Source organism: Schistocerca piceifrons, chromosome 6 (genome assembly GCF_021461385.2).
Source record: "Schistocerca piceifrons isolate TAMUIC-IGC-003096 chromosome 6, iqSchPice1.1, whole genome shotgun sequence".
In the NCBI taxonomy this organism is placed as follows: domain Eukaryota; kingdom Metazoa; phylum Arthropoda; class Insecta; order Orthoptera; family Acrididae; genus Schistocerca; species Schistocerca piceifrons.
In genome coordinates this window covers 170,954,424-170,982,298 of record NC_060143.1, presented here as the reverse complement: position 1 = coordinate 170,982,298, position 27,875 = coordinate 170,954,424, and the positions used below count along the sequence as shown (strand labels likewise).

Here is a 27,875-nt window from a genome sequence, read left to right as displayed (position 1 = left end):
GTAGCAAGGCACTGCTGCATTCTGTTCCCTGACATTGCTCTGATGACGGTTAATGCAGATAGTTCCGATTATGAAATACAAAACGTATTGCAGGTTAGTTCCTAGGATAGTAACATTAAATTTGCGTTGTAGACGGCACATGAACGTGACGACTATCCATATTACTCATCAATATAAAAAGACAATATTTAGGGAATTTAGCAGGATTACTCAAAATGAATTCTGAAATTGGGTGACTGACTGCACAGGTGCTAAACGTCGTCCAGAGTATACGATGTCCTAATCGCATTAGGAATATGAAGATCGTCTTCGACAGCTCTCAACTTTCACATTTCTATCTCCACCCTACTCCAGACAGCCCTCGGTGGAGTTGCACTACGTTGCCGATGTTATGGAAGGCCTTCAAACCGACAACAGACCACATATTGAAAAATACAAGCGAATTCTCTTGCAGCGTAAGCTTATTGTAACTAATCTAAAAATTATTGGAGAGGAACATTGTCCTATTCAAAAAAAGTAAAATGTTACACACTGTTGACGTCAAACGGACATTATCTATGTCCTGTCTTGTGTCCTACTCATCTATAATATCAAGTGTACTATGAAAATGATTATATATAATGGATGATAGGGTAATGCATTGATACCAGATGGTGGGGGCCGGCCGGTGTGGCCGTGCGGTTCTAGGCGCTTCTGTCTGGAACCGCGTGACCGCTACGGTCGCAGGTTCGAATCCTGCCTCGGGCATGGATGTGAGTGATGTCCTTAGGTTAGTTTGGTTTAAGTAGTTCTAAGTTCTAGGGGACTGATGACCTTAGAAGTTAAGTCCCATAGTGCTCAGAGCCATTTGAACCATTTGAACTATTTAACACAAAATGACATTAAAAATTAAAGTTATTCACGAGCAGCTAGTTGAGAATATGTATGAACATTAAATGACACGACGAACTGAAATAATATGACGAAGAGTTCAGCGCTCACTGGGAATAGAGCCCCACACATATCGTTGTTGACTACACACAAAGAGACGTCAGCTACCGAATTTTTCTCCACCAGCTGCTCAGAATAGCATCTTGAACTTACAGTCATCTCGCAAATAGTTCTGTGTCTCACTGGGAGTTAAAAACGTCAGATATCGTTAGTGTTGACAACGAATGAAAATACATTAAAAACCAAAATTATTATCCACCAGCAGATAGGTGTTCTCATGATAGAGCTTGATAATACATAATTAAATCTTTAGTGCCGGGCCAGGATTCGATCCCATTCACGCGTAATATGTGAAGGTGTTGAGGAATCTGCAGTTTTGAACAAACAACAAATTGTAGCCGAGCTGTATTGCCACGAAGGGATCAAATTCCGCGTTAAGGGCGGTCTGAGTTGCATTCCCAGTTTAGAACCAATTTTATCGACATACAGAAGCTCAAATAAAAGATGGAATAAGTGTCCTGTGACCATACATAGCGTTTGTGTCGTCACTTGAAATAAATAACTAGTATAAGAAAGGTTACTGGTGATAGAGTTTCTACATGTCGCCACTCCAGACTTTATTGTGGTTCAACCTACCGCCTACTTGGTAAAGAAGGAATATCATCTTTAATGTGAATTTTCAGACCACGCAGCCATTATATCTCCTCACTTGGTGTAGCCAGGAGAGAATGGAATCTGTCTCTCCCTATCTAAAACCATTGACGGAAGTGGGAATCGAACCCAGACCATAGGTATAACAACCTACCATCCGTCCAACAGACCACGAAATCCTCTTCTCTGCGAGTCATTTTTCTATCGTAACGCAGTTGCGCCACACTGGATGAGAATTCTGACACACAGGCTCCCTGTAGTAATTTTCAGCATGCTCAGTAAATTCATTTACTTGGTTGACCGAATCACCATGAACTAGCTGCCTCGGCTACCCAGTGCATACATTCGACTATTTTGTAATCACAGAAATAAAATCACGTAACTGCCACCTACACACAACTGCCAACAGTGTAGGATGCAGAAGTTTAAATAGGAAGTGTTCCTTTCCACTTGAGCTATTCTATTGCGCTATTTGTTACTAGAAAACGTCGTTCAGTCCAAAAGAAAAGCTGTAACTGTTTGTCTCTCAGAAGTCAAGACCTGGCCATATGCATAATCTCACAGTGCTGTGGAATCCAAAAGTTCTGGAGGAATAGTTACCGAGCTCTGGAGCTGCTGTAGCTACGTGTCAGCTTGTAGCATAGATAAGATGTCGCGAGTTCGAATACATTCAGTGCTACATTTTTTAAAACGCAATTCTGCTCTCTGCTGAAGGTATCAATCTAATGGAACTTTGAACATAATTCCCTTCACTTCTCAACCCAAAGTAGTCGCATGTGGAAAAAGGGCTAACTACTGTGACATTTTGTTCTATTCAGGTTTAATAGACAGCAGGCAGCAGATGCATCTCGAAGATGTGCAGGGAGAGCGCATCGTGCCATAATATGTCAGAAAAGTATTTTCTATATTAGCCGTCGTGTGGTAGTGATATTTTATTCTTCTTCAAACTTTGTTTGACAGCTTTAACTCAGAACAAGTTTTCTACATGCATGTAATCAATAAACTGCATGTGCATTGTCAGACTGTCATAGGTAACATCTGAGAATTCGCATATATCGTTGATGATTAATTTCTCTCTCATGTTTACTATTGTTTTAACAACACTAAAGGAAACCTTACGAAAATTGTGCACTGTATTATAAGAAATGAAATAAAACTAACCATGGTAACCTTACGACGAAAGTATCTGTAAACAAGCATGCCTCTATCGACACGAGTTAGTAAAATACTACTCACTTAGATTTTGATTGGGTCTGTGTTTAATTGGTATGCTGTGTCATACTCAAGAGGTATGCAAATGTGGTATTTCATAAATATAGTTACGTATTCCTAGAAACCCAAAATTCGCTTGTCAGCAGCGGAAAGAGGCGTTACCTGTTGTGCAGCATTGTAAGTTTTTCAACATTGCACTATGAGCTGAAAGCATTTTCTTGCGATTTCCTTATTGATGTTTTATCTGACTGCTTGTAGCTCTTTCACAGAAGGGATAAAAACGTTACAGTCAGTGAGACTGGAACTGCGAACCGTAGCAGACGCTTTTTCACAGCTCAGCACGTTACCACAGAGCTGGCGAGGAGGTATGGGTCTTAGCTTCCTATTACGACGGCAATAGTAACTAGAACTCGTAAACCGCTATTTGAATGTCGAGATTAGTTGCGGTTTCCACCTGCAACGACTTTCCTGGGCTGGAAACCGTAAATTTTCAATCTTTTGTTACCCTGCAAGCGATAATAACTCGGATTATTCAATGGAAATGACAGGTAAAATCAAGTGAACTTTGAGGCTTAATTCCGTGCACACCAGGAAGTAACTCGTCGATCACAGGGTTGCCAAACATACGTTGCCTTGTTGCCAAATCTCAGTTACAGTACCAGCAGGAAGAAGACGAACCGATGTGATCCTACAGCGGTCTGGGAAGTGACCATAGCTGGTGTCTCCAAGTCACGGCTGCTACGGCCTGGAATACGTAATGCGTCTGATTCGCTTTCTGTAACTAGGTTTAGGGACTGGAGCGTAGTTACTAATAATACTCAGAACTGACTGCAAACTGAGCATCATAAATCAGTAACTCTCATTGTTGTTTTTATATTTCTTTCGTAAGTGTACTCAAAACTAAGAAAGTCATTCACAGGCGTTTTCGTGCCTCGCCGATAGTCGAGCACAACATACAAATAAAAATAAAAAAGAATGTGTGTGTGTGTGTGTGTGTGTTTGTGAGAGAGAGAGAGAGAGAGAGAAATAAAAAGCAATGAGAGAGAGTGTAAAAAATTGTTGTAAAGAAATTGAATCAAGGTATTTAAAGAAATCTTTCATTAAAATGACACGTTCCATATCATTACGAAATGTCGTATTCATGATCTATGGAACAAGAGTTAATCTAATGTAATCTAATCTAATCTAATCACATCATATTGATGATTAGCCATGAAGAGTAATGAATTACCGAAATTTTGACCAATACCAGTAACCAAATCTAAACTTGAAAATAAAAGACGACAGTTTTTGTAATAAACCGTGACTCCTATCAAGACCCTTTCGTCCCTGTTATCGAACCACGAAAGATGTCTGATATACCTCCATTCTGAAGTAACAAAGTGTGCATGCATTTAAAGATGAAGTGCATGATGTGAAGTTCTGTGACGGAGATACGAACCCAACACGTAATCCGATTGTTAACTAAGAAAAATCAAATGTTACGTATCGGTTTTTCTTACGAGCCACTAGGTGTCTGAATCTAAAATAAGGATACAAACTTTTGTGCCTAAGCGACAATCGAACTGCAAACCTACCGTGCATCCACGAACGTAGCTTAAGTTTCAGTTGCTTACTCATGAACAGTAAGATGTGTGCGTGTTTGACCAGAAATAACGACACCTGTTGCCATTGTTGGAAACACATGAACAGACATTGAAATTGCGCGTTAATTTTCACTAGCAGGTGGTTGTCCACTTGATAAAGCTAGAAATGAAATTATGAATATTTTTGTACTGGATCAGGTTTCAGACTCACATACTTACCTTTGGAGGAGACCTAGAGAAGATTGCAGTCTTGGGAAAAGGAACGAAATGACTGAACTATACTGTTCCGAGAGATTCAGATCCTCGAAAGAGGAGATACGAATTCGAATCACAGTCCAGCACCAAATTTTTAAACGTCTCTAGTTCAATCAAGTACAAGTAAAATAAGAGCCCTGTCCCTTTAAATGGCTATCGGTTCATCAAATAAAATAAAATTTTCTAACGTAAGTAAGCTTACTGGCGACTGTATTTCTGTTCACCATGACTTCCGCTGTGTCATTTCCCAACGTAAACCGGCTCTGCCCAGTTGGTAATGAAGGAACGTGATGTTTAACGCGGATTCTGGATTATAACGTCTTTCTCTTGAGGTTACCAGAGGTAAAATAAATCTGTTTGTGCCTCTTAAAAGTAAATGCCTGAACCCACGCATTGCACCTGTGATAGCTCGTTCCACCATACCATTGTGGCCATATTACCCAGCCCCAAGAGTGTGCTGTAACGGATGATGTGCTTAACTTACAAAATTAGTCACGGTGGAAAAAATGCGAGTCTATTAAATGGTCGAGTAGAAGCAAGCTTCTGACGCAGAGATTATGCTATTCTCATGTCATCAGGATGTAAAGACTCTTCTAGGCATCATAGGCTGGATGTGAAGCCATTTTGATTTTTCACAAATTCAGCAAATTTCTTAGTTCGAGAAAATCCACTGTGAAGTGTGAAGTTGCCGGATAATTCGATTATTACTGTTGTTATTACTATCATTTTATTCAAACCGCTGCTGGAACACGACCGTAGTCTTCAGGTAAAACGCGAGACCAGCTAATATGACGTCTGGCGACCGAAAGCACATATCGACAAAATATTTATCGCCCCTTTCCTCTCGGTGCTGAAGCTATGAGTGTAATTCAAGCGAATCTACAATATCATATTAGCTGGTCTCGCGTTTTACCTCAAGACTACGGTCGTAGTCAAGAGTAATGTACTAAGACTGGAGTCAAGACTTCCTCTGGGAAGTGCCGCAGTCTACATGTTGCTAGATCGAGCATATTGCCAGACATAGAATTCTGAGAGGAGCACGACTGTATTGTCCACCTTACGTGAACGACTCGGCGGTCAATTTTTTGATCTGAGACTGTATCTACAACACATATTGCACGCTGAAGACCCAGAAGAATTAAAAAAAAAAGTAGTTTATGAGAGCAACGTTAACCATAGCGTTCGAAGTATTCATAGTATTGTATACGTGTGTGTAAACGCCTTCCAATGACCACTCAAGAAAGACAAGGATACACAGTCTAGCTCCAATATTATAAATATGCCTCAGTTTGTGGATGAACTCAGACTTAGGTTGATAATAATTGTGAAAATTTAGCAGCACTGTACCCATTGGTGTTAAACTCGTTTTCAACCAATGATTCCCACAGCTACAAGGATACTACTTGTGATACCTCTTAGACAAAATACTTAAGCAGTGTTATCAGACGAAAAGATCAACCTGACACAAACTGTGGGAAGTTTGTTTAACAACCTTCGTACCCGGATATTCAGCTTTTTCCTATTTGAGATATCTGTGATTGTTGCTGCTTAAGACGATTTAAGCAGAAACTAAATTCCCTCAGCTTCGACAATGTTTAAAGAAATCGTCTTATTGGCACTAAATCGTGGTTTGTGAATTGTTTACCGGCCGTACTCTGCCGTATTTTGCCGGTTGGAAGGCAAAAGCTTACTGACAAATTTCACACAGAAATTACTGTTACAGTGTACTTATGGAGCCAAATGAGTGAATTGCGTATTTTCCGGTGAGAAAGAGCACTGGCAAACAGTCTTCGCTACATTAGGTTATTTAAACTGGTGTCACTCTGAGCTAGAATTTATGGTCAGCGACTAAGTGTAAGGTCAACGTTTCGGATGCGAGTTTTGCGACTGTGAAATACTTTCCTACATTATAGAAGCGAATATTAAATTTGAACTAATATTGCGAAAATTTTGTACTTGGGCAGCTTAGAATGAAAATACTTCTGTTTATTTCAAAGGGAAACAATAGATTTTCTAAAACACTGTCTGTCATACACAACTTGAAACAGGTCATGTCGACCAAATCATGTGGAAGAACTAACAGCAACGTATATCGAAAGGCAGTAAGATCTCTTGCCTTTTGGTTTGTCAGTACTCGATAGCCATTTCTAGGCGAAAGTAAGTGAAGAAAGGCAGTGCGTTTTTGTTACCAAGTAACGTCTTCGTCAATTACTTTAGTTTTAAAGTAATCTACGAGTAATTGCTGGTGTTTGATATTAACATGAAAAGGATTCCGTAGACAGGGAAAGAACCTGTTCATGAGAAACTACATCTATAGTGACCAAAAGGCATTAAATGATGTTCAAGCACTTGTGTTACAGCAGCGGTATGAATAAAATGATATTAATAATAACAGTAATAATCGAATTATCCGGCAACTTCACACTTCACAGTGGATTTTCTCGAACTAAGAAATTTGCTGAATTTGTGAAAAATCAAAATGGCTTCACATCCAGCCTATGATGCCTAGAAGAGTCTTTACATCCTGATGACATGAGAATAGCATAATCTCTGCGTCAGAAGCTTGCTTCTACTCGACCATTTAATAGACTCGCATTTTTTCCACCGTGACTAATTTTGTAAGTTAAGCACATCATCCGTTACAGCACACTCTTGGGGCTGGGTAATATGGCCACAATGGTATGGTGGAACGAGCTATCACAGGTGCAAAGCGTGGGTTCAGGCATTTACTTTTAAGAGGCACAAACAGATTTATTTTTCCTCTGGTAACCTCAAGAGAAAGACGTTATAATCCAGAATCCGCGTTAAACATCACGTTCCTTCATTACCAACTGGGCAGAGCCGGTTTACGTTGGGAAATGACACAGCGGAAGTCATGGTGAACAGAAATACAGTCGCCAGTAAGCTTACTTACGTTAGAAAATTTTATTTTATTTGATGAACCGATAGCCATTTAAAGGGACAGGGCTCTTATTTTACTTGTACTTGATTGAACTAGAGACGTTTAAAAATTTGGTGCTGGACTGTGATTCGAATTCGTATCTCCTCTTTCGAGGATCTGAATCTCTCGGAACAGTATAGTTCAGTCATTTCGTTCCTTTTCCCAAGACTGCAATCTTCTCTAGGTCTCCTCCAAAGGTAAGTATGTGAGTCTGAAACCTGATCCAGTACAAAAATATTCATAATTTCATTTCTAGCTTTATCAAGTGCACAACCACCTGCTAGTGAAAATTAACGCGCAATTTCAATGTCTGTTCATGTGTTTCCAACAATGGCAACAGGTGTCGTTATTTCTGGTCAAACACGCACACATCTTACTGTTCATGAGTAAGCAACTGAAACTTAAGCTACGTTCGTGGATGCACGGTAGGTGTGCAGTTCGATTGTCGCTTAGGCACAAAAGTTTGTATCCTTATTTTAGATTCAGACACCTAGTGGATCGTAAGAAAAACCGATACGTAACATTTGATTTTTCTTAGTTAACAATCGGATTACGTGTTGGGTTCGTATCTCCGTCACAGAACTTCACATCATGCACTTCATCTTTAAATGCATGCACACTTTGTTACTTCAGAATGGAGGTATATCAGACATCTTTCGTGGTTCGATAACAGGGACGAAAGGGTCTTGATAGGAGTCACGGTTTATTACAAAAACTGTCGTCTTTTATTTTCAAGTTTAGATTTGGTTACTGGTATTGGCCAAAATTTCGGTAATTCATGACTCTTCATGGCTAATCATCAATATGATGTGATTAGATTAGATTAGATTACATTAGATTAACTCTTGTTCCATAGATCATGAATACGACATTTCGTAATGATATGGAACGTGTCATTTTAATGAAAGATTTCTTTAAATACCTTGAATCAATTTCTTTACAACAATTTTTTACACTCTCTCTCATTGCTTTTTATTTCTCTCTCTCTCTCTCTCACACAAACACACACACACACACACACACATTCTTTTTTATTTTTATTTGTATGTTGTGCTCGACTATCGGCGAGGCACGAAAACGCCTGTGAATGACTTTCTTAGTTTTGAGTACACTTACGAAAGTAATATAAAAACAACAATGAGAGTTACTGATTTATGATGCTCAGTTTGCAGTCAGTTCTGAGTATTATTAGTAACTACGCTCCAGTCCCTAAACCTAGTTACAGAAAGCGAATCAGACGCATTACGTATTCCAGGCCGTAGCAGCCGTGACTTGGAGACACCAGCTATGGTCACTTCCCAGACCGCTGTAGGATCACATCGGTTCGTCTTCTTCCTGCTGGTACTGTAACTGAGATTTGGCAACAAGGCAACGTATGTTTGGCAACCCTGTGATCGACGAGTTACTTCCTGGTGTGCACGGAATTAAGCCTCAAAGTTCACTTGATTTTACCTGTCATTTCCATTGAATAATCCGAGTTATTATCGCTTGCAGGGTAACAAAAGATTGAAAATTTACGGTTTCCAGCCCAGGAAAGTCGTTGCAGGTGGAAACCGCAACTAATCTCGACATTCAAATAGCGGTTTACGAGTTCTAGTTACTATTGCCGTCGTAATAGGAAGCTAAGACCCATACCTCCTCGCCAGCTCTGTGGTAACGTGCTGAGCTGTGAAAAAGCGTCTGCTACGGTTCGCAGTTCCAGTCTCACTGACTGTAACGTTTTTATCCCTTCTGTGAAAGAGCTACAAGCAGTCAGATAAAACATCAATAAGGAAATCGCAAGAAAATGCTTTCAGCTCATAGTGCAATGTTGAAAAACTTACAATGCTGCACAACAGGTAACGCCTCTTTCCGCTGCTGACAAGCGAATTTTGGGTTTCTAGGAATACGTAACTATATTTATGAAATACCACATTTGCATACCTCTTGAGTATGACACAGCATACCAATTAAACACAGACCCAATCAAAATCTAAGTGAGTAGTATTTTACTAACTCGTGTCGATAGAGGCATGCTTGTTTACAGATACTTTCGTCGTAAGGTTACCATGGTTAGTTTTATTTCATTTCTTATAATACAGTGCACAATTTTCGTAAGGTTTCCTTTAGTGTTGTTAAAACAATAGTAAACATGAGAGAGAAATTAATCATCAACGATATATGCGAATTCTCAGATGTTACCTATGACAGTCTGACAATGCACATGCAGTTTATTGATTACATGCATGTAGAAAACTTGTTCTGAGTTAAAGCTGTCAAACAAAGTTTGAAGAAGAATAAAATATCACTACCACACGACGGCTAATATAGAAAATACTTTTCTGACATATTATGGCACGATGCGCTCTCCCTGCACATCTTCGAGATGCATCTGCTGCCTGCTGTCTATTAAACCTGAATAGAACAAAATGTCACAGTAGTTAGCCCTTTTTCCACATGCGACTACCTTGGGTTGAGAAGTGAAGGGAATTATGTTCAAAGTTCCATTAGATTGATACCTTCAGCAGAGAGCAGAATTGCGTTTTAAAAAATGTAGCACTGAATGTATTCGAACTCGCGACATCTTATCTATGCTACAAGCTGACACGTAGCTACAGCAGCTCCAGAGCTCGGTAACTATTCCTCCAGAACTTTTGGATTCCACAGCACTGTGAGATTATGCATATGGCCAGGTCTTGACTTCTGAGAGACAAACAGTTACAGCTTTTCTTTTGGACTGAACGACGTTTTCTAGTAACAAATAGCGCAATAGAATAGCTCAAGTGGAAAGGAACACTTCCTATTTAAACTTCTGCATCCTACACTGTTGGCAGTTGTGTGTAGGTGGCAGTTACGTGATTTTATTTCTGTGATTACAAAATAGTCGAATGTATGCACTGGGTAGCCGAGGCAGCTAGTTCATGGTGATTCGGTCAACCAAGTAAATGAATTTACTGAGCATGCTGAAAATTACTACAGGGAGCCTGTGTGTCAGAATTCTCATCCAGTGTGGCGCAACTGCGTTACGATAGAAAAATGACTCGCAGAGAAGAGGATTTCGTGGTCTGTTGGACGGATGGTAGGTTGTTATACCTATGGTCTGGGTTCGATTCCCACTTCCGTCAATGGTTTTAGATAGGGAGAGACAGATTCCATTCTCTCCTGGCTACACCAAGTGAGGAGATATAATGGCTGCGTGGTCTGAAAATTCACATTAAAGATGATATTCCTTCTTTACCAAGTAGGCGGTAGGTTGAACCACAATAAAGTCTGGAGTGGCGACATGTAGAAACTCTATCACCAGTAACCTTTCTTATACTAGTTATTTATTTCAAGTGACGACACAAACGCTATGTATGGTCACAGGACACTTATTCCATCTTTTATTTGAGCTTCTGTATGTCGATAAAATTGGTTCTAAACTGGGAATGCAACTCAGACCGCCCTTAACGCGGAATTTGATCCCTTCGTGGCAATACAGCTCGGCTACAATTTGATGTTTGTTCAAAACTGCAGATTCCTCAACACCTTCACATATTACGCGTGAATGGGATCGAATCCTGGCCCGGCACTAAAGATTTAATTATGTATTATCAAGCTCTATCATGAGAACACCTATCTGCTGGTGGATAATAATTTTGGTTTTTAATGTATTTTCATTCGTTGTCAACACTAACGATATCTGACGTTTTTAACTCCCAGTGAGACACAGAACTATTTGCGAGATGACTGTAAGTTCAAGATGCTATTCTGAGCAGCTGGTGGAGAAAAATTCGGTAGCTGACGTCTCTTTGTGTGTAGTCAACAACGATATGTGTGGGGCTCTATTCCCAGTGAGCGCTGAACTCTTCGTCATATTATTTCAGTTCGTCGTGTCATTTAATGTTCATACATATTCTCAACTAGCTGCTCGTGAATAACTTTAATTTTTAATGTCATTTTGTGTTAAATAGTTCAAATGGTTCAAATGGCTCTGAGCACTATGGGACTTAACTTCTAAGGTCATCAGTCCCCTAGAACTTAGAACTACTTAAACCAAACTAACCTAAGGACATCACTCACATCCATGCCCGAGGCAGGATTCGAACCTGCGACCGTAGCGGTCACGCGGTTCCAGACAGAAGCGCCTAGAACCGCACGGCCACACCGGCCGGCCCCCACCATCTGGTATCAATGCATTACCCTATCATCCATTATATATAATCATTTTCATAGTACACTTGATATTATAGATGAGTAGGACACAAGACAGGACATAGATAATGTCCGTTTGACGTCAACAGTGTGTAACATTTTACTTTTTTTGAATAGGACAATGTTCCTCTCCAATAATTTTTAGATTAGTTACAATAAGCTTACGCTGCAAGAGAATTCGCTTGTATTTTTCAATATGTGGTCTGTTGTCGGTTTGAAGGCCTTCCATAACATCGGCAACGTAGTGCAACTCCACCGAGGGCTGTCTGGAGTAGGGTGGAGATAGAAATGTGAAAGTTGAGAGCTGTCGAAGACGATCTTCATATTCCTAATGCGATTAGGACATCGTATACTCTGGACGACGTTTAGCACCTGTGCAGTCAGTCACCCAATTTCAGAATTCATTTTGAGTAATCCTGCTAAATTCCCTAAATATTGTCTTTTTATATTGATGAGTAATATGGATAGTCGTCACGTTCATGTGCCGTCTACAACGCAAATTTAATGTTACTATCCTAGGAACTAACCTGCAATACGTTTTGTATTTCATAATCGGAACTATCTGCATTAACCGTCATCAGAGCAATGTCAGGGAACAGAATGCAGCAGTGCCTTGCTACCTACTTGAGGACCTGCTTGAGTCGTGTTCTAAGGAAAGGGTAGTTGCTGGTTCACATTATATTACACTAGCGAGAAGTACCGACTTTTCCTTTTCTCTGCAAACATCCAGAACTAAATTCAGTAACTAAATGCTAAGAATATATTTGCATTGTGCCAACTCAAAGATCAATAGATATGGATATAGATATAGATACAGATTTTTATATTTAAAGCCATTCTCGTTCTGCGTTGGAATAAACATCATTCATTATTTGCTTGTTCTTGTTACGATTGTTATTGTCATTCTCTCACTCGCAAGAGTTTTCGCATTCCTATTTGGTATCGATGCACATGAAGAGTGGCTATGAAAGAAGGGAATACTGAATGTTACGTCATGCAGAATACACTCATTTACTTCGGCTCCTCGTGATCTACGCTACAGGAGAAGTGAGATACATAAAGTTGACAGTGTGAGGACAGACCTGGTAGCACAACTGTGCAACTACACAGTGTTACCAGATAAAATGGTGCTGCGGAATCGACAGTGTAGTACGGACTTTGCCACAGTAGCAGACAGCTGGTAATTTAGGACCATGACCGTGGATTACACTTTGGTCAGTGCTGGTTAGAGTGCTGCAACTGTAAATGGAAGGCTTTGTTTGATAGTCTTATGCTGATGCTGTCTGAATAAATTATGCCATTGGATACAAAGCGGTTTAGTTTTGAGACCTAACCCACGTGGGGGGAAGGCACAGTGGTCTGCTTCAGGAATTCCAAGCAATAAAACACAAATAACAACCCAGGAACGGAGACATGCATTTGGAATCTGTTCATCGTTACGGGGTCAAACAAGAGGGTAACATTACTGAAACAATGATCGGGCTACTTAGTATATAATAGAGCATACAGATTTCAAGGAGGAAACGTATGAAGACGCAGACTTCCTCGTTATCAATATGTGCGGCATATCTTTCGTGTTAACGAAAGTAAATTCCCGCTTTACCTCTTCTTACGTGTCAAATGAAATGAATGCCATGAGGAATAGAATATTTGTTGACTGTGTCTCTTCTTGCTTCCATCCTTAATAAACATATTTCTTCATTCTCGTGGTAATCATGACATTCTATGTGTATGCTGCAAAAGATTGCAAGTGGACAAATTCGACATCGAGGTGCAAAGCGTTATATTCAATTCGAATAAGCTTCCGGTGTATTTTTACTTCGTTTGTATTTTTAGATGATTATGAACGTTACGGAAAATTATCTCACATGCTTTATGTTGAATGAGAAACATTGAATGATCCGTTTTGCTTTCCCTACGTTGAAATGATATAATGTCGGCGTCAACAGCCTTCTTCCACGCCGGAAGCTGAAACTTGTATCATTCTGGATTAATGATAATTGAATGTCTCATATGTATACATAGCCCAGAAGGCGACGTCAGAAACCATCAGGGGAGAACGCCGCATAAAAACCAAACGTGCGCGCGCGTCTCCACTCTGAAGAACCGTATCGGAGAATCACGGCAAGCATTTCGCTGAAGAGCTGCCTCGTCAGAGAGCCTAGAAATGGCAGAGTCGTAGCAAGTATTTGTCAACACTCTGATAGTGCATTTACTCCCGGGTGTAGGTTGGCGTTACCTCGCTAAATTCACTTGACATTCGTTTTCCACATCGAAGACTCGTACGATATAATCCACTGCAAGATGACACAATTAGAAAGTATATTTAATTTCTGGACTCCAAGAATGGCGTTCTTCACATAAGTAACACCTGTTTGTGTGTGCATTCGGGAGGACGACGGTGCAATCCCGCGCCCGGCCATCCTGATTTAGGTTTTCAATGATTTCCCTAAATCGCTTCAGGCAAATGCCGGGATGGTTCCTTAGGAAGGGCACGGCCGATTTCCTTCCCCATCCTTCCCTAATCCGAGCTTGTGCTCCGTCTCTAATGACATCGTTGTCGACGGGACGTTAAAACAGTAATCTCCACCTCCTCTTTTCGTGTGTTTAAGGTTGCGTTTTGAGGCTCAGGCAACATCGCAGTGACTATATTCCGCCTCTGGCCGCCAGTGTGTCGTTAGCTCAGAGGTTCCCTTGTGCGTTGCAGTGCTTGTACTATAAGACATAGCAGTTCGAATCACGGTAGAAGCCACTGAGTAGAACCTTTTATTTTCCATTTTAATTAATGGAGTTGCAAACTGCTAGTAAAAATTTCTTATGCGAAATCTGAAGAATGCCTTTAAACATCAATCTTCGTCCGATTTCGACTTAGTAAATTAAGTTAATATCATGGATTTCTGCTTTGCGAATTCCAAGGTGCTTCACTGTAAAATGGACCCTGAAAAGATTCAAACCGACTGTCAACGATATAAATTTGAGCTTTGTTCGTCATATAGGTCTAACATGTCAGAAGGTTGTTTATGAAGTGCACATGTTCATTAATGTAGTTCCCTTCTTCTAAATTTTTGCAATAGCATTTAACTGTAGACGTTTTCTAACACCGGCGTTAGCAATTCCTTTCCGTTCTCTGAAAACTTCAAAACGACAAATTTTTCTGGTTTAAATCTGATGACCTTAACTATCACTTCCGATCAACAATAAATACTTCATGAACCCATACATGGAACTCCAAATGTGCAGTGTTCCTGCACTGCTACAGAGCATGCATTGTAAGGTATTCACACAGTTTATCGCATAGACTTACCATAAGGAATGAAACAAGAACTGTAATACACTTTACACCACAGACGCTCACTCTGGCTTGACGAAAACATCCAAACATTGACCAAAAGTTGCACAAATAATTGAGTTTGAAAGGAAAAGAAACGAGGTATGAAGCATTTATAAATTCATCGAATGTAGTGAGGTGGTTTAATTTCGTCCCAGTCTATAAAATTAATTTCGGGCCATACTCAGCTCTTGCCGATTAATGTAATATAATACCCGCCTACTAATCAGGGCGTCTGTCTCCGTTGCTTTTGAGCGTGAATGGAAATTGTATAAATTTTCTGTGGAGCAACATTTAATAATAAAGCGTTTTAAATCATCAAAAGTGATGAGCGGTAGCAGGCGCTTTCGATAAAGAACGGGGGAGTGCAGCGCCGCTGCTGTCGCCACGGCCGCTGCCAGTAGCCAGCAAATGGATCCCGGAGCTTTGCCGCATACGGCGTCCAGAGGAGGACAGTCTGCAGGAAATCTGCCGCAAAATCGTTACTGGATAAAATTTTGATATCGGTGTGTCACAGAGCGAAATAGATTGAATCTGCGCTACCATTACATTCACGTCTTCAGCATTCAGACAGAAGAGGCTATAAAAATATTTTATACCACCTGCTCTCGATCCACTGACATTATGAACAGAAACAACACACGCTACCGCTAGACCACAGGCGTAATCAGCCTAGCGTTTCTCTATCATGGGACAAGTTTTCCTCCAGGAAGTGCCGCAGTCTACAGTGTTGCCAGATTGTGCAGATAACCGGACTTAGAGAATGAGCGAGTTGGCCAGTTTTTTTGTCCCATGTCGCGATCGGCGCCGACTTAGCCTCTGAAGCGGCCGGCCGCCGGTCAAGTTTTATGTCAAAGAGTGTACCTGTGATGACCACTACGGCCGGCCGGGGTGGCCGAGCGGTTCTAGGCGATTCAGTCTGGAACCGCACGACCGCTACGGTCGCAGGTTCGAGTCCTGCCTCGGGCATGAATGTGTGTCATGTCCTTAGCTTGGTTTAAGTTCAAATGGTTCAAATGGCTCTGAGCGCTATGGGACTTAACATCTGAGGTCATCAGTCCCCTAGAACTTAGAATTACTTAAACCTAACTAACCTAAGGACATCACACACATCCATGCCCGAGGCAGGATTTGAACCTGCGACCGTAGCGCTCACGCGGTTCCAGACTGAAGCGCCTAGAACCGCTCGGCCACACCGGCCGGCTTGGTTTAAGTAGTTCTAAGTTATAGGAGAGTGATGACCTTAGATGTTAAGTCCCATACTGCTCAGAGCCATTTTAACCATTTTACCTCTACGTGTGGGTGGCATAGTGGTGAGCTGCCTGCCTAGTAAGCGCGAGACCCAGGTTCGAAGCCCAGTCTGGAACAAATTCTCAACTTCCCCATTGATTTTGATCAATGCGCACTCGCAGCCATTGTCTGTTATTCCTCTGTGTCTACAATGATATGTGACGTCTCCATGCAAATTTTGTTCCTGTTGGTTGACTGTTGCCAACCTGCGACGAAAACTGAAAAAAGACTGTTTGATAGGGTACAGCTGGCCTGCCGCCCTCACTGAACGATAGGTGCCACTTACCTCCTATCAGTTTGTTGTTGCTGTAAGGATTTACAAGTACCTTTTTTTCCTTTATTGTATTTCATTTCCCCATCAGGGCAGGCTGGCAGCAGCATATGCGCTGCTCTTCAGCCGAAAGACATAGAACAAACAATAGAAGACATTTAAAAATAACAAAGGAGAGAATATGGTGGATACAGATATAAAAAAGGGGGGAACATCATGGAAGGCAATAGACAAAAAACGGGGTGACTGTAAAATGGAGATAAAAAACTGTTTAAAAGTAGCACACACAAAAAGCCACACACTGCGACGATTGAAAGAACACAAGGCACAGTATGACTGGAGCATAAAAGGTATCGACGGATGGCGTAGCACATCACAAACACTGACGGCGAACCTCAAGGCAGTACACAATTAAAATCACATCTCTTGACGCATAGGAGAAACAGCAACAAACACGACACTGATATGGCACACTGACGATGATCAAACCAGAGGATCTGCCAGGCGCAAGGAGATGAGCGGAAGAAGGGAGGGAGGGGACGAGATGGGGGAGAAGAGTGGGGGGCGCGCTGAGGAGGGTCAGGTAGGGAGGGATGTGGGAAGGAAAGAGGCAAGTATGGGGTGCAGGGTAGCATTTGTTTTTGTCCTACAGTACACTTATTTGATCTGTTACACGCTCTGGAGTTGAGCGTGTGGTGTTGTTGGAAGAGTTGCTCAGCAATTTGTGTCCATGCTGAAATATCGACGTACGGGACGTGTGAGAAATCAGAATACCGAGTTTTATCTATGAATATCTGTTTTAATAAGAATGTACACTGAAGCGCCAAAGAAACTGATATAGGCATGCGCATTCAATATGTAGAGGTTGCCGAACGCAGCGCCATATTCTGCCTGTTTACATACAGACACGTGCAAACTGTCAGAATACGACGCTGCTGTCGGCAACGTCTGTGTAAGACAACAGGTGTATGTCGCTGTTGTTAGATCGGTTACTGCTGCTACAATGGCAGGTTATCAAGATTTAAGTGAGTCTGAACGTGATGTTACAGTTGGCGCAGGAGCGATGGAACACAGTATCTCCAAGGTAGTCATGAAGTGGGGATTTTGCCGTACGATCATTTCACGAGGGTACGGTGGATATCAGGAATCCGGTAAAACATCAAATATCTGACATCGGTTCGGCCGGAAAAAGATCTTGCAAGTCGGGACCAATGACGACTGAACAGAATCATTCAACCTGACAGAAATGCAACCCTTCCTCAAATTGCTGCAGAATTCAATACTGGGCCAACAAAAAGTGTCAGCGTGAGAACCATTCAGTGAAACATCATCGATACGGGCTTTCGGAGCGAATGCCCAGTTGTGTATGCTTGATGACTACACGATATAAAGCTTTACGCCTTGCCTGGGCCCGTGAACACCGACGTTGGTCTGTTGGCTGGAAATATGTTGCCTGGTCGGACGAATCTCGTTTCAAACAGTATCGAGCGGATGGACGTGTACGGGTATCGGGACAACCTCATGAATCCATGCACCCTGCATGTTAGCAGGGACTTTTCCAGCAGGTGGAGGCTCTTAATTGTGTGCAGTTTGGACCCCTGATACGTCTAGATACGACTCTGACAGGTGACACGTACGTAAGGATCCTTTCTGATCACCTGCATCTGTTCATGTCCATTGCGCACTCCGACGGACATTGGCAATTCCAGCAGGTCAGTGGGACACCTCACAGGTCCCGAATTGCTAGAGAATGACTTCAGGAACATTCTTCTGAGTTTAAACACTTCCGCTGGCCACCAAACGCCCCAGACATGAACATTATTGTGCATATCTTGGATGCCTTGCTACATGCTGTTCAGAAGAGATCTCCACCCACTCGTACTCATACGGATTTATGGTCAGCCCTACAGGATTCATGGTGTCAGTTCCTCCAGCACTACTTCAGACACTAGTCGAGCCCATGCCAGGCCGTACTGCGGCACTTCTGCGTGCTCACGGGGGCCCTACACAATATTAGGCAGCCGTACGAGTTTTTGTGGCTCTTCAGTGTAGCTTTCCGCTAGCGCCAGTGGTACTTGAAGGGTAAGTACCATGAGTTATTGTGGAGGGACAGATTCATTGGAAGTATCTGAGATATCTTAAAGACATATGTATTTAACGAGAACTGATTTCGAGCATAGTCTGCTTACCATAAAAGATTGTCACAGCGCTCTGTCCTCAATTCCGCTCACCGACTCAGTCCCCTTTGTTCCCCCTCTACAACACTCAATATCGATTATATACACCACCTGCGTAGCTTGCGTCTTTGAAAATCACTCGAAACGCTACAGCTGGACTCCGATCTAGCAAATTCAATACATCGACACGGTTCAATTTTACTCCGACATCTTTACTGTCTGTGATCATATTTGCTTGTGGTGGAGGGACAGATTTATTGGAAATATCTGAGATATCTTACAGGCATATGTATTTAACGAGAATTGATTCTGAGCTTAGTCTGGTTAGCATAAAAGTTTGTCACAGCGACTTCATTATTTAGAGGGCCGAAAATCACGTCATTTCATCCTAACAGCTTAATTCGTACGTGTAGTAACGGGCTAATTTGTGTAGCGAAAAGCACTGTGATTTCGAAATCGATTGTCTGTGACTTCGACGAATGTTTGGACAATCTGAGATGGAAACACACTTAAGGATGTGAGCCTGTCAGCCAGTGAATTTTCCAACACTTGAATTTCCTAGCTCTAATAAACTTTCTGAGATGAAACTTAAGGCACGTAAGTTGTTTGTCACGTAAGCCTTAACACTCATTTCCGATAATTTGCACCTGATTCATTTAGTATTTATATAACTTTCGCTGTAACAATACAAAGCAACAAAAGGAAGGATGGTTCAAATGGCTCTGAGCACTATGGCACTTAACATCTGAGGTCATCAGTCCCGTAGACTTAGAACTACTTAAACCTAACTAACCTAAGGACATCACACACATCCATGCCCGAGGCAGGATTCGAACCTGCGACCGTAGCGGTCGCGTGGTTCCAGATTGAAGCGACTAGAACCGCTCGACCACAGCGGTCGGCAGGAAGGAAGGAAGATTAGGGTTTAGTGTCCCATCGACGACCAGATCATTAGAGACAGAGCACAAGCTTGGAGTGTTGCAAGGATGGGGAAGATAATTGGCCGTTCCCTTTCAAAGGAACTATCCCGGCATTTGCCTGGAACAATTTAGGGAGATCACATAAACTCTAAATCACAATGTTTGGACGCGGATTTGAAGAGTAGTCCTCCCGAATGCAATCTAAAAATACAAAAGTCAGATAGCATGCCATCTGACACTTGCCTCCTTGTACCTGTCAACACAGTAAACTTGCTCACTAAGATATTGGTCATGTTTCTGCCTCAGTTTACGCGGTCGCCCTAGTTTCTAGTCGAACTGTGAGAGCGTTGTGGTTCTGACCTGTAAGCTGACGTCCCGGGTTCAGTTTCCGGTACCGCCAGGGGTTTTTCTTGGTGGAAGGGATGGAACTGGCTGAACCCAGCCTCATGATGACAACTGAAGAGCTTAGATGATGATCCGCGCAGTGATCGGCCAAGATGTGTCATTACTCCAGAAATCATTGCAAAAGTTCAAAAAATGGTCACGGAGGATCGCCGATTGAAAGTGCGTGAAATTGATCACGCTTGCCGGATGTCATAGGAAAGGATATATCACGTTTTAACTGAAAAATTAGAAATCAAAAATTATCTGCAAGCTGGGTGCCGCGACTCTTGACGCTGGAGCAAAAACGCATGAGAACGGACATATCAGAACAATGTTGGCCCATTTTTGGAGAAACGACCAAGACTTTTTGCGCCGATTTGTGACCACAGATGAAACTTGGGTGCACGACTATACCCCAGAGACAAAACAACAGTCAAAGCAGTGGAAACACGCTGATTCTCCACCACCAAAGAAAGCAAAGACGATTCCTTCGGCGGGAAAGGTCATGGCATCAGTGTTCTGGGATGCGAAGGGGATTCTGTTTGTAGACGATCTCCCCACTGGGCAAACAGTTACCAGAGAAATACTATGCTAACCTCCTGGGCTAATTGCAACAAAAGATACGCGAAAAAAAGGCCAGCTTTAGCAAGGAAGAAAGTCATCTTCCATCAAGACAACCCACACACATGTGGCATCGCCATGGCAAAATTCCACGAACTATCGCCGCGCCCGCCTTATTCACCTCATGTGGCTCCGTCAGGCTTCCATCTTTCCCAACACTGAAAATTTTTCTTGGTGTGCGAAGATTCACTTCAAACGAAGAATTGATAGATGGAGTTCACAACTATTTTGCAGACCTGGAGGAAACACATATTCGAGATGAGATCAAGGCGTTGGAACATCATTGGACCAAGAGCATTAATCTACAAGGAGACTACATTGAAAAATAAAAAAAGAGTTTCAGTGATGTTAGCACTTTTTTTTCTATTCCGTTCCGAGACCACCCTAGTATTTGTGTATTCTTCTTCTTCTTCTTCGTCTTCATCTAGGGAGTTATGTAAAGTTCTAGGTTTGTCGAACGTTAGTGAAGATACTTATTCACATTTTCACCACTTTTTTTTATTTTCCATCCAGTCTTGGTAAAACAACCAAATTTATGCATCAGTTTTCTGCGTATCGCTAAAGAGTGTCTTCTTTGGTGCCTACACAACCTTCATGCTGAGCACTGTCCTCACAAGGGATGTCTTTCGGCTCGAACGGGAATTCAAAGTTAAGCATCTGTAGACAGGTACTTCTCACATTTCTAATTACACCAGTGACGGTGTCTCATTGTGTTGCTCTTGGTTTGTACGCAGCAGCACTTGCAGTGAGCTTAACACACCACTCAATCCCTTCCCGCAGCAAGAAGTTGACGTGTCTAGTATATGTGTGGCAGTATCATATACAGCGAAAATGAACGAAACCATTAATGTTTGGCACGGTTTAAACATTGTCACATCCAAGTTACGAATGCGTTATCCAAAGGAAGACGGTGTAGGATAGGATGGTGACACTTCTGCGGTCGTTATGGTGGATCTGATTATTCATAAACCTGAATATTCATTTGACTATTCAATTGAAGTTACATTGGATACGATAGTGGGTCAAGAAAACTACTATAGAGACGATAACGTGATTGGTAGCGTTCAAGACTTTACTATTAGTAGCGGTGGCGGAAATCGTATTCCTCAAACAGAAGCTCACAGTTCGAGTGATTACGAATCTTCACCAGAAAAGACATCCAATACTATTAGTATGTTAATAGTATTTTCGGAAGAACATCTTAAACGTATTTATGATGTTTATCATACATTTGTTGGTTGGTTTGTGGGGCACTCAATATCGTGGTAATCAGCGCTTAATCACTTCCATGGAAAGTTTCGACCTGCAGTTCGTTCATGAAGAGACATCCATCTATAAGAAGCACACCGAACATCTAAGCAATATTTCATAATGTGGAGAAAAAAGACGTAATGAACATCCATTTCGAGAGAACAAGGCAATCAAAGAACTGGAGACAAAATGTATTCTATCCCAATCTGACATGGCAAAGAATGAAGGAAAATGTATCCATTACTGGCGTCTGCAATTTTTGGCAGTGCAAAAAGCAAGAGAAATTTTTCACACAAAGTTCAAATGTTCTGCAGCTTTTTCATAACACGTCTCAAGAAAAATGCAAGATGTGCCATAGTCACATCACTGTTTTCATGACAGCCGGATATGTACAGGAAGACCAACAAGATATTCGTTAGTCTGGGACCCGTTTCGTCTAAGAAGTAAACCAGAAAACTGCCAGAGTCCAGATATAGCAGCCATACATTTGGAACACTGATCAAAGTGGATTTAGTTATGAACTAGCTTCTGTCACTACATAATCCAAAAAGAGGGAAAAATCAACAGTTGCCTCGGTCCAGTACACACACAACTCACTGGTATAAAGTAGGTCTCGGACTTTCGATGAGTGGACATCTAGCAAAGATACTGTATATTTGTCTTCAACACAAAACTTTCGTCCAGAATGTTAGAAAGGCTGTTAAAGACAATCTTCGACCAAACATACATTTGGATGCCAGCATAAATAGGAAAATGGGAAAAGACCGTTTAAAATACTTTTTCGTGACTGTTGGTAATGACAATGTCGCAGATAACCTGAACTCTATACTACTATGTAATTCTTGCAGTGGTCAGAAGCACACAACAATAATAAATGATTTATAATTTATGATCATACCACCAAAAAAATTGTGTAAGCCCTTTGGACATATACTTCTTTTTGCAATATTTAATGAAGTGTGCTGACTGACCGACTAACTCATCACCTCCCAGCCCAAACCACTAAGAACAGTAATTTGAAATTTGGAGAGGGTGTTTATCTTATACTGTAGGCATCGTTTAAGAGCGGATTTTTCGAAATTCCGCCACTATTAGGTAGAAATAAGGGGTGAAATGTTTTTTGAAAACATCTCTATTAAGGTAATTTTGAAGCTATAACTACGACAATTGATGTGTGGTTTTACGTTGTGTGTAGATTTACACATGAGAAATGGGTATAACAACATAAAAATTCGATTAAAGAAAAACAAAGAATGTGCAGACCGTGCAGTCTAAGCGAGCGAAGCAACGGGCACTGAATCAGGATAATAGACTCTACATGGACTCTCTGCAGTGACTTCTACACTAAATAAGGGAACAGAATTTTCTCAATGGAAATGCATTTTGTTATTCACAACCAGCTGTCTACTTCAATGTATCATCCTAAGCTTCATTATTCCTGGCAAACAGCTGGGTACAATAACACAGCACATGTTGCTGAATTCAAGACTGTGATTCAAGTGGTATTTGATTTTGCAGCTCAAGAATGTCTTTCTGATATTACTTTCCCAAATGTGCCTTTTGTCTGTCTGTGTACTGTGTCATGAGTTTTGTTGAAGAAGCAGGTACGTTTTAAATTCTGATAGTAGATAAACAGAGTAACCGAATGCTTTCACCACCCTAATCACAATGGCGCGTAAAGCTTCTAAATACAATTGGAAAACTGAATTCATGATCGATCCGAGAGTTCTCTTGCCAGTCAACAAATTCGTAAAACATTCCGAATGCATTTTCAAAACAAATTACTGTTTCAACGTAAAAAGTCGCACTTGGCTAACTTTCTGTCCGTAGTACAAAGACTAACATACAATTTCGTCCTGCTGCTATGGCCGAGCGGTTCTAGGTTAGTTAGGTTTAAGTAGTTCTAAGTCTTAGGGGACTGATGACCTCAGATGTTAAGTCCCATAGTGCTTAGAGCCATTTGAACTATTTGAACCATTTCCAAACAAAGACTATCTCACATGAGCCCGTGCAAAGAATAAATTGCTTTTGGAGTGTATGACAAACGATATATTACAGAAATAAGTTCTAGGCTGTTCCAGAACCAGTACTAGGTCAAATTAACATTTGGAAAAATTTGAAAATTTGTGGTAAGATCTTATGGGATCAAACTGCTGAGGTCATCGGTCCCTAAGCTTACACACTACTTAATCTGACTTAAACTAACTTACACTAAGTACAATACACACACCTATGCCCGGCTACACCGCGCGGCAAATTAACATTCATGCATATTTTATGGCATATATGCTTGAATAGTTACAAACAGGACACACCTCTTAAAATTAGCGAAATTTACAAAATAAATAATTACACATTGCGGTATATAATTTTTAAATAGAGTTTTGCGAAAATTACGGTGTTAGCCACGGGCCGGCAGGAGTGGCCGAGCGGTTCTAGGCGTTTCAGTCCGGAACCGTACGACCGCTACGGTCGCAGGTTCGAATCCTGCCTCGGGCATGGATGTGTGCAGCGCTGTCCTTAGGTTTAGTTAGCTTTAAGTAGTTTTAAGTTCTAGGGGACTAATGACTTCAGAAGTTAAGTCCCATAGTGCTCGGAGCCATTTTTTGTAAGCCACGTCGCCAAAATAATAAACATTGTATATTTTCTTTTATATGACTTTTTTATGAAAAAGAAATTATAACAGTTTTTGATGTAATCGATAATAAAATGTTATAAGAAGTTTCGTAACCAAATGTTGTAAAGTGGAAAACGTATGTCATTTATGATCAGATACAACAAATGGAAATTATAGCATAATTGTTGTTGTTGTTGCTGTGGTCTTCAGTCCTGAGACTGGTTTGATGCAGCTCTCCAAGCTAATCTATCCTGTACAAGCTCCTTCATCTCCCAGTACCTACCGCAACCTACATCCTTCTGAATCTAAATTCACTCCTGACAACGACGTCCTCCTGAGTAGTCCCCGCCCGGAGATCCGAATGGGGGACTATTTTACCTGCGGAATATTTTACCCAAGAGGACGCCATCATCATTTAATCATACAGTAAAGCTGCATGCCCTCGGGAAAAATTACGGCTGTAGTTTCCCCTTGCTTTCAGCCGTTCGCAGTACCACAACAGCTAGGCCGTTTTGGTTAGTGTTACAAGGCCATATCAGACAATCATCCAGACTGTTGCCCCTGCAACTACTGAAAAGGCTGCTGCCCATCTTCAGGAACCACACGTTTGTCTGGCCTCTCAACAGATACCCCTCCGTTGTGGTTGCACCTACGGTACGGCTATCTGTATCGTTGAGGCACGCAAGCCTCCCCACCAACGGCAAGGTCCATGGTTCATGGGTGGGTGGGGGGGGGGGATAATTAACTTCTTTAAAATGTAAAAGAAAAATAAAGTCTGCAAAGTGTGAGGTTTTAATAATATTTCCATACAATACACCGGTCCCATAGGATCGCCTCTTGTGCTTCAGACTTACAATTTAAGTAAGTAATAGTTGAGAAAAGGATGGAGACGTAAATTTCGTCAAACAGTCTAGCTATCTTAATCTACTATTGATCAAAGATCCCCATTAATCTGGTTCGTTATACAACGAAATCATGATTATACCCAGGTGTGCACTTGAAACAAATATACAGCCAAGAATGTCTTTCTTCGGGGCTCCAAAAATATGGATATCGTATGAGGAGAGATAATGACGGTACGGAGATGGTGTAAGGGTTTCTCAGAGACCCTCCTGCACCATAATCGAGAGATCCTAGGTCACATGTGGGCAGACAATATCCTGCAACAGAATGATGCCACCCGTCAACATTCCTGCTCTTTTGGACTTCAGGCCACGCTTCAATTTTTGCAAAGAGTCCAGGTTCCACTGTGCACTAACTGTGACGCCGTGTTCCTGAAAATCAATGAAAAGCGTGTTCTAGCTGTCAAGCAAAAAGATCATAGTGACTTTGCCGGAACTGGCGTCCCTGTTATTTCTATTAAGCTGCAGTAGTTTGGTTCAGAAGTCCGTACATATATTTCATACAGTCCCTATCTCTTCCCACGATTTTTCCATACTTTTTGAGCCCTCAAGAAAGACATTCGTGGCTGTCGATTGTGTCGGAAAAAGGATTGCGCGCTTGGGCACAACCATGATTCCGTATGCAACCGCAAACATTTTCCCATGAAGAATTGACCGTCTTTTCTCAAGCAGGGTAAATGAATTAAAAGTTCTGGCTATCACATTTGAAATAATGAACAGTTTACTTAGATTTTTCCCGTGTGTCTCGCTTTCATTTGATTATCCCTCATAGTTCCCTTCCACACTGTGAAATATTCTGTAATAAGGTAGAGAGATATACACAACTTATGCAGCCCTACCAACGGCTTTTACAGCTGCTTGTGTGTGTTTCAGCGCTTCACAGCCATGTTACGTGGAACGCTTCCGCTGTTCCTGGGAGCAGCGCTCATCGCTTTTGGGAGTACAAACGCCTTCATACAACACCCTCCCAAGGTACGTCTACAGCACACAGTCTGGCGGAAAGTAGATCGCTATTTGTAGGTCTTTTTTTGTGTGTGAGAATGCACGCTCTCGAGGTGGTAACATCGAGTAAAATGTTCTTGAGTTTCCAGCAGCATCAAGTGGTTAAAGTGCCATAAGCTTTCAACTAAGCACACCTTGGTTAGGTCATTTCAGCTGAAAATGGTCAGGGAGTGCTTGTTAGAAAGCTCATCGTATTTTAACCACTGTTGCTGCTGGAAACCCTAGAACAATTTATTCTTTTTATATGGTTTAGCGTTGATACCTAGTACATGAAGAAGCCAGAAATCAACCAACAAGAATACAAAATATAGCACAAAAAATACGATACATCCACTACTAATCAAGCAGATAACACTAAATAACAGGAAAGTAGAAATAGTGAAACAGTTTAAACACCTAAGAGAAATTATGAAGTACAGCCTGGATGAGAAACCTGCTTGGCACAAAAGAACTATCAAAATGACAAAAGCTCCAAAATTAACACAGTCCACGTACAAAATAAAATTTCTGTCAATCAAAACTAAGTTGAAACATTTCAAGACGGTGGTTCAACCACAAGTGACATACTGAAGTGAAATTCTTTTCAAAGACATTGAGGATAACAGAATCGACAAAATCCTAATAGCAGAGAGAAGAGTAGCTACAAAATGCTTAAATAAGAAATATCAAAAAGGTGGACAATGGCAGATAGTGCCAAAGAAGAGGTATACAGCGAAGTGGAGCTCATTGCAGGTACCATATGGAAAAAAGGTTCTCTACTTTTTTTTGTCAAATTCTGAAGTCATCACAAACCACATTATCAAGAAAAACTATAGAAACTTTGCAACATAAAGCAAAACTTAGGATGGATAAAGGGAATCAGAGAGGATATGAATAAGCTAGAATTTGCAAAACAAAACAGAAATCTTAAAGAAACTGAATAAACATAAATATAAGATCCAAACCAAAAATAGGCAAGTGAGAAAGAAAAGAAAGGTATTTCAGATGATGAACGACAAAGAAGATCAGAACAAATAAAAAGGTACTTGGCAATTCGGAAAGAAAACCTATTGAGGCAGATGACCAGAAAATGATTGACTGACATGGTCCAGTGAGCTCATAAAAGCAGAGGAAGAAGGAGTTTAACTATAAACCAAACAGTCTGTGGACCTAGTATCTCAAGAAACCGGTTAATAGGTGTAACGATAAAATTCCGTGTGCAGACACTTAACATGAGGCAGGACATGCAATTACAACAGCCACAGAAAAGCCGTATAATGGAGTCTGTCGTCAAATGTTTCTTTTAAAGAGAAGATCAAGGAATGTTGCCGTACAGCTGCTAAGATGAGTGATATGATAATAATTGCCAGTCGTTTTGAACAGGC

The 27,875-nt window shown here is 41.3% G+C and overlaps 1 protein-coding gene across 1 annotated transcript in view; it reads left to right on the top strand.

Moving 5' to 3' along the window:
* The window catches only part of LOC124802644, a 104,761-nt gene that overhangs the window by 30,394 nt on the left and 46,492 nt on the right, over positions 1 to 27,875 (top strand). The window contains exon 2 of the mRNA XM_047263547.1: positions 26,383 to 26,481. Coding sequence (XP_047119503.1) covers positions 26,395 to 26,481 — 87 coding nt within the window. The 5' untranslated portion in view covers positions 26,383 to 26,394. The remainder of the gene's footprint in view (positions 1 to 26,382; positions 26,482 to 27,875) is intronic.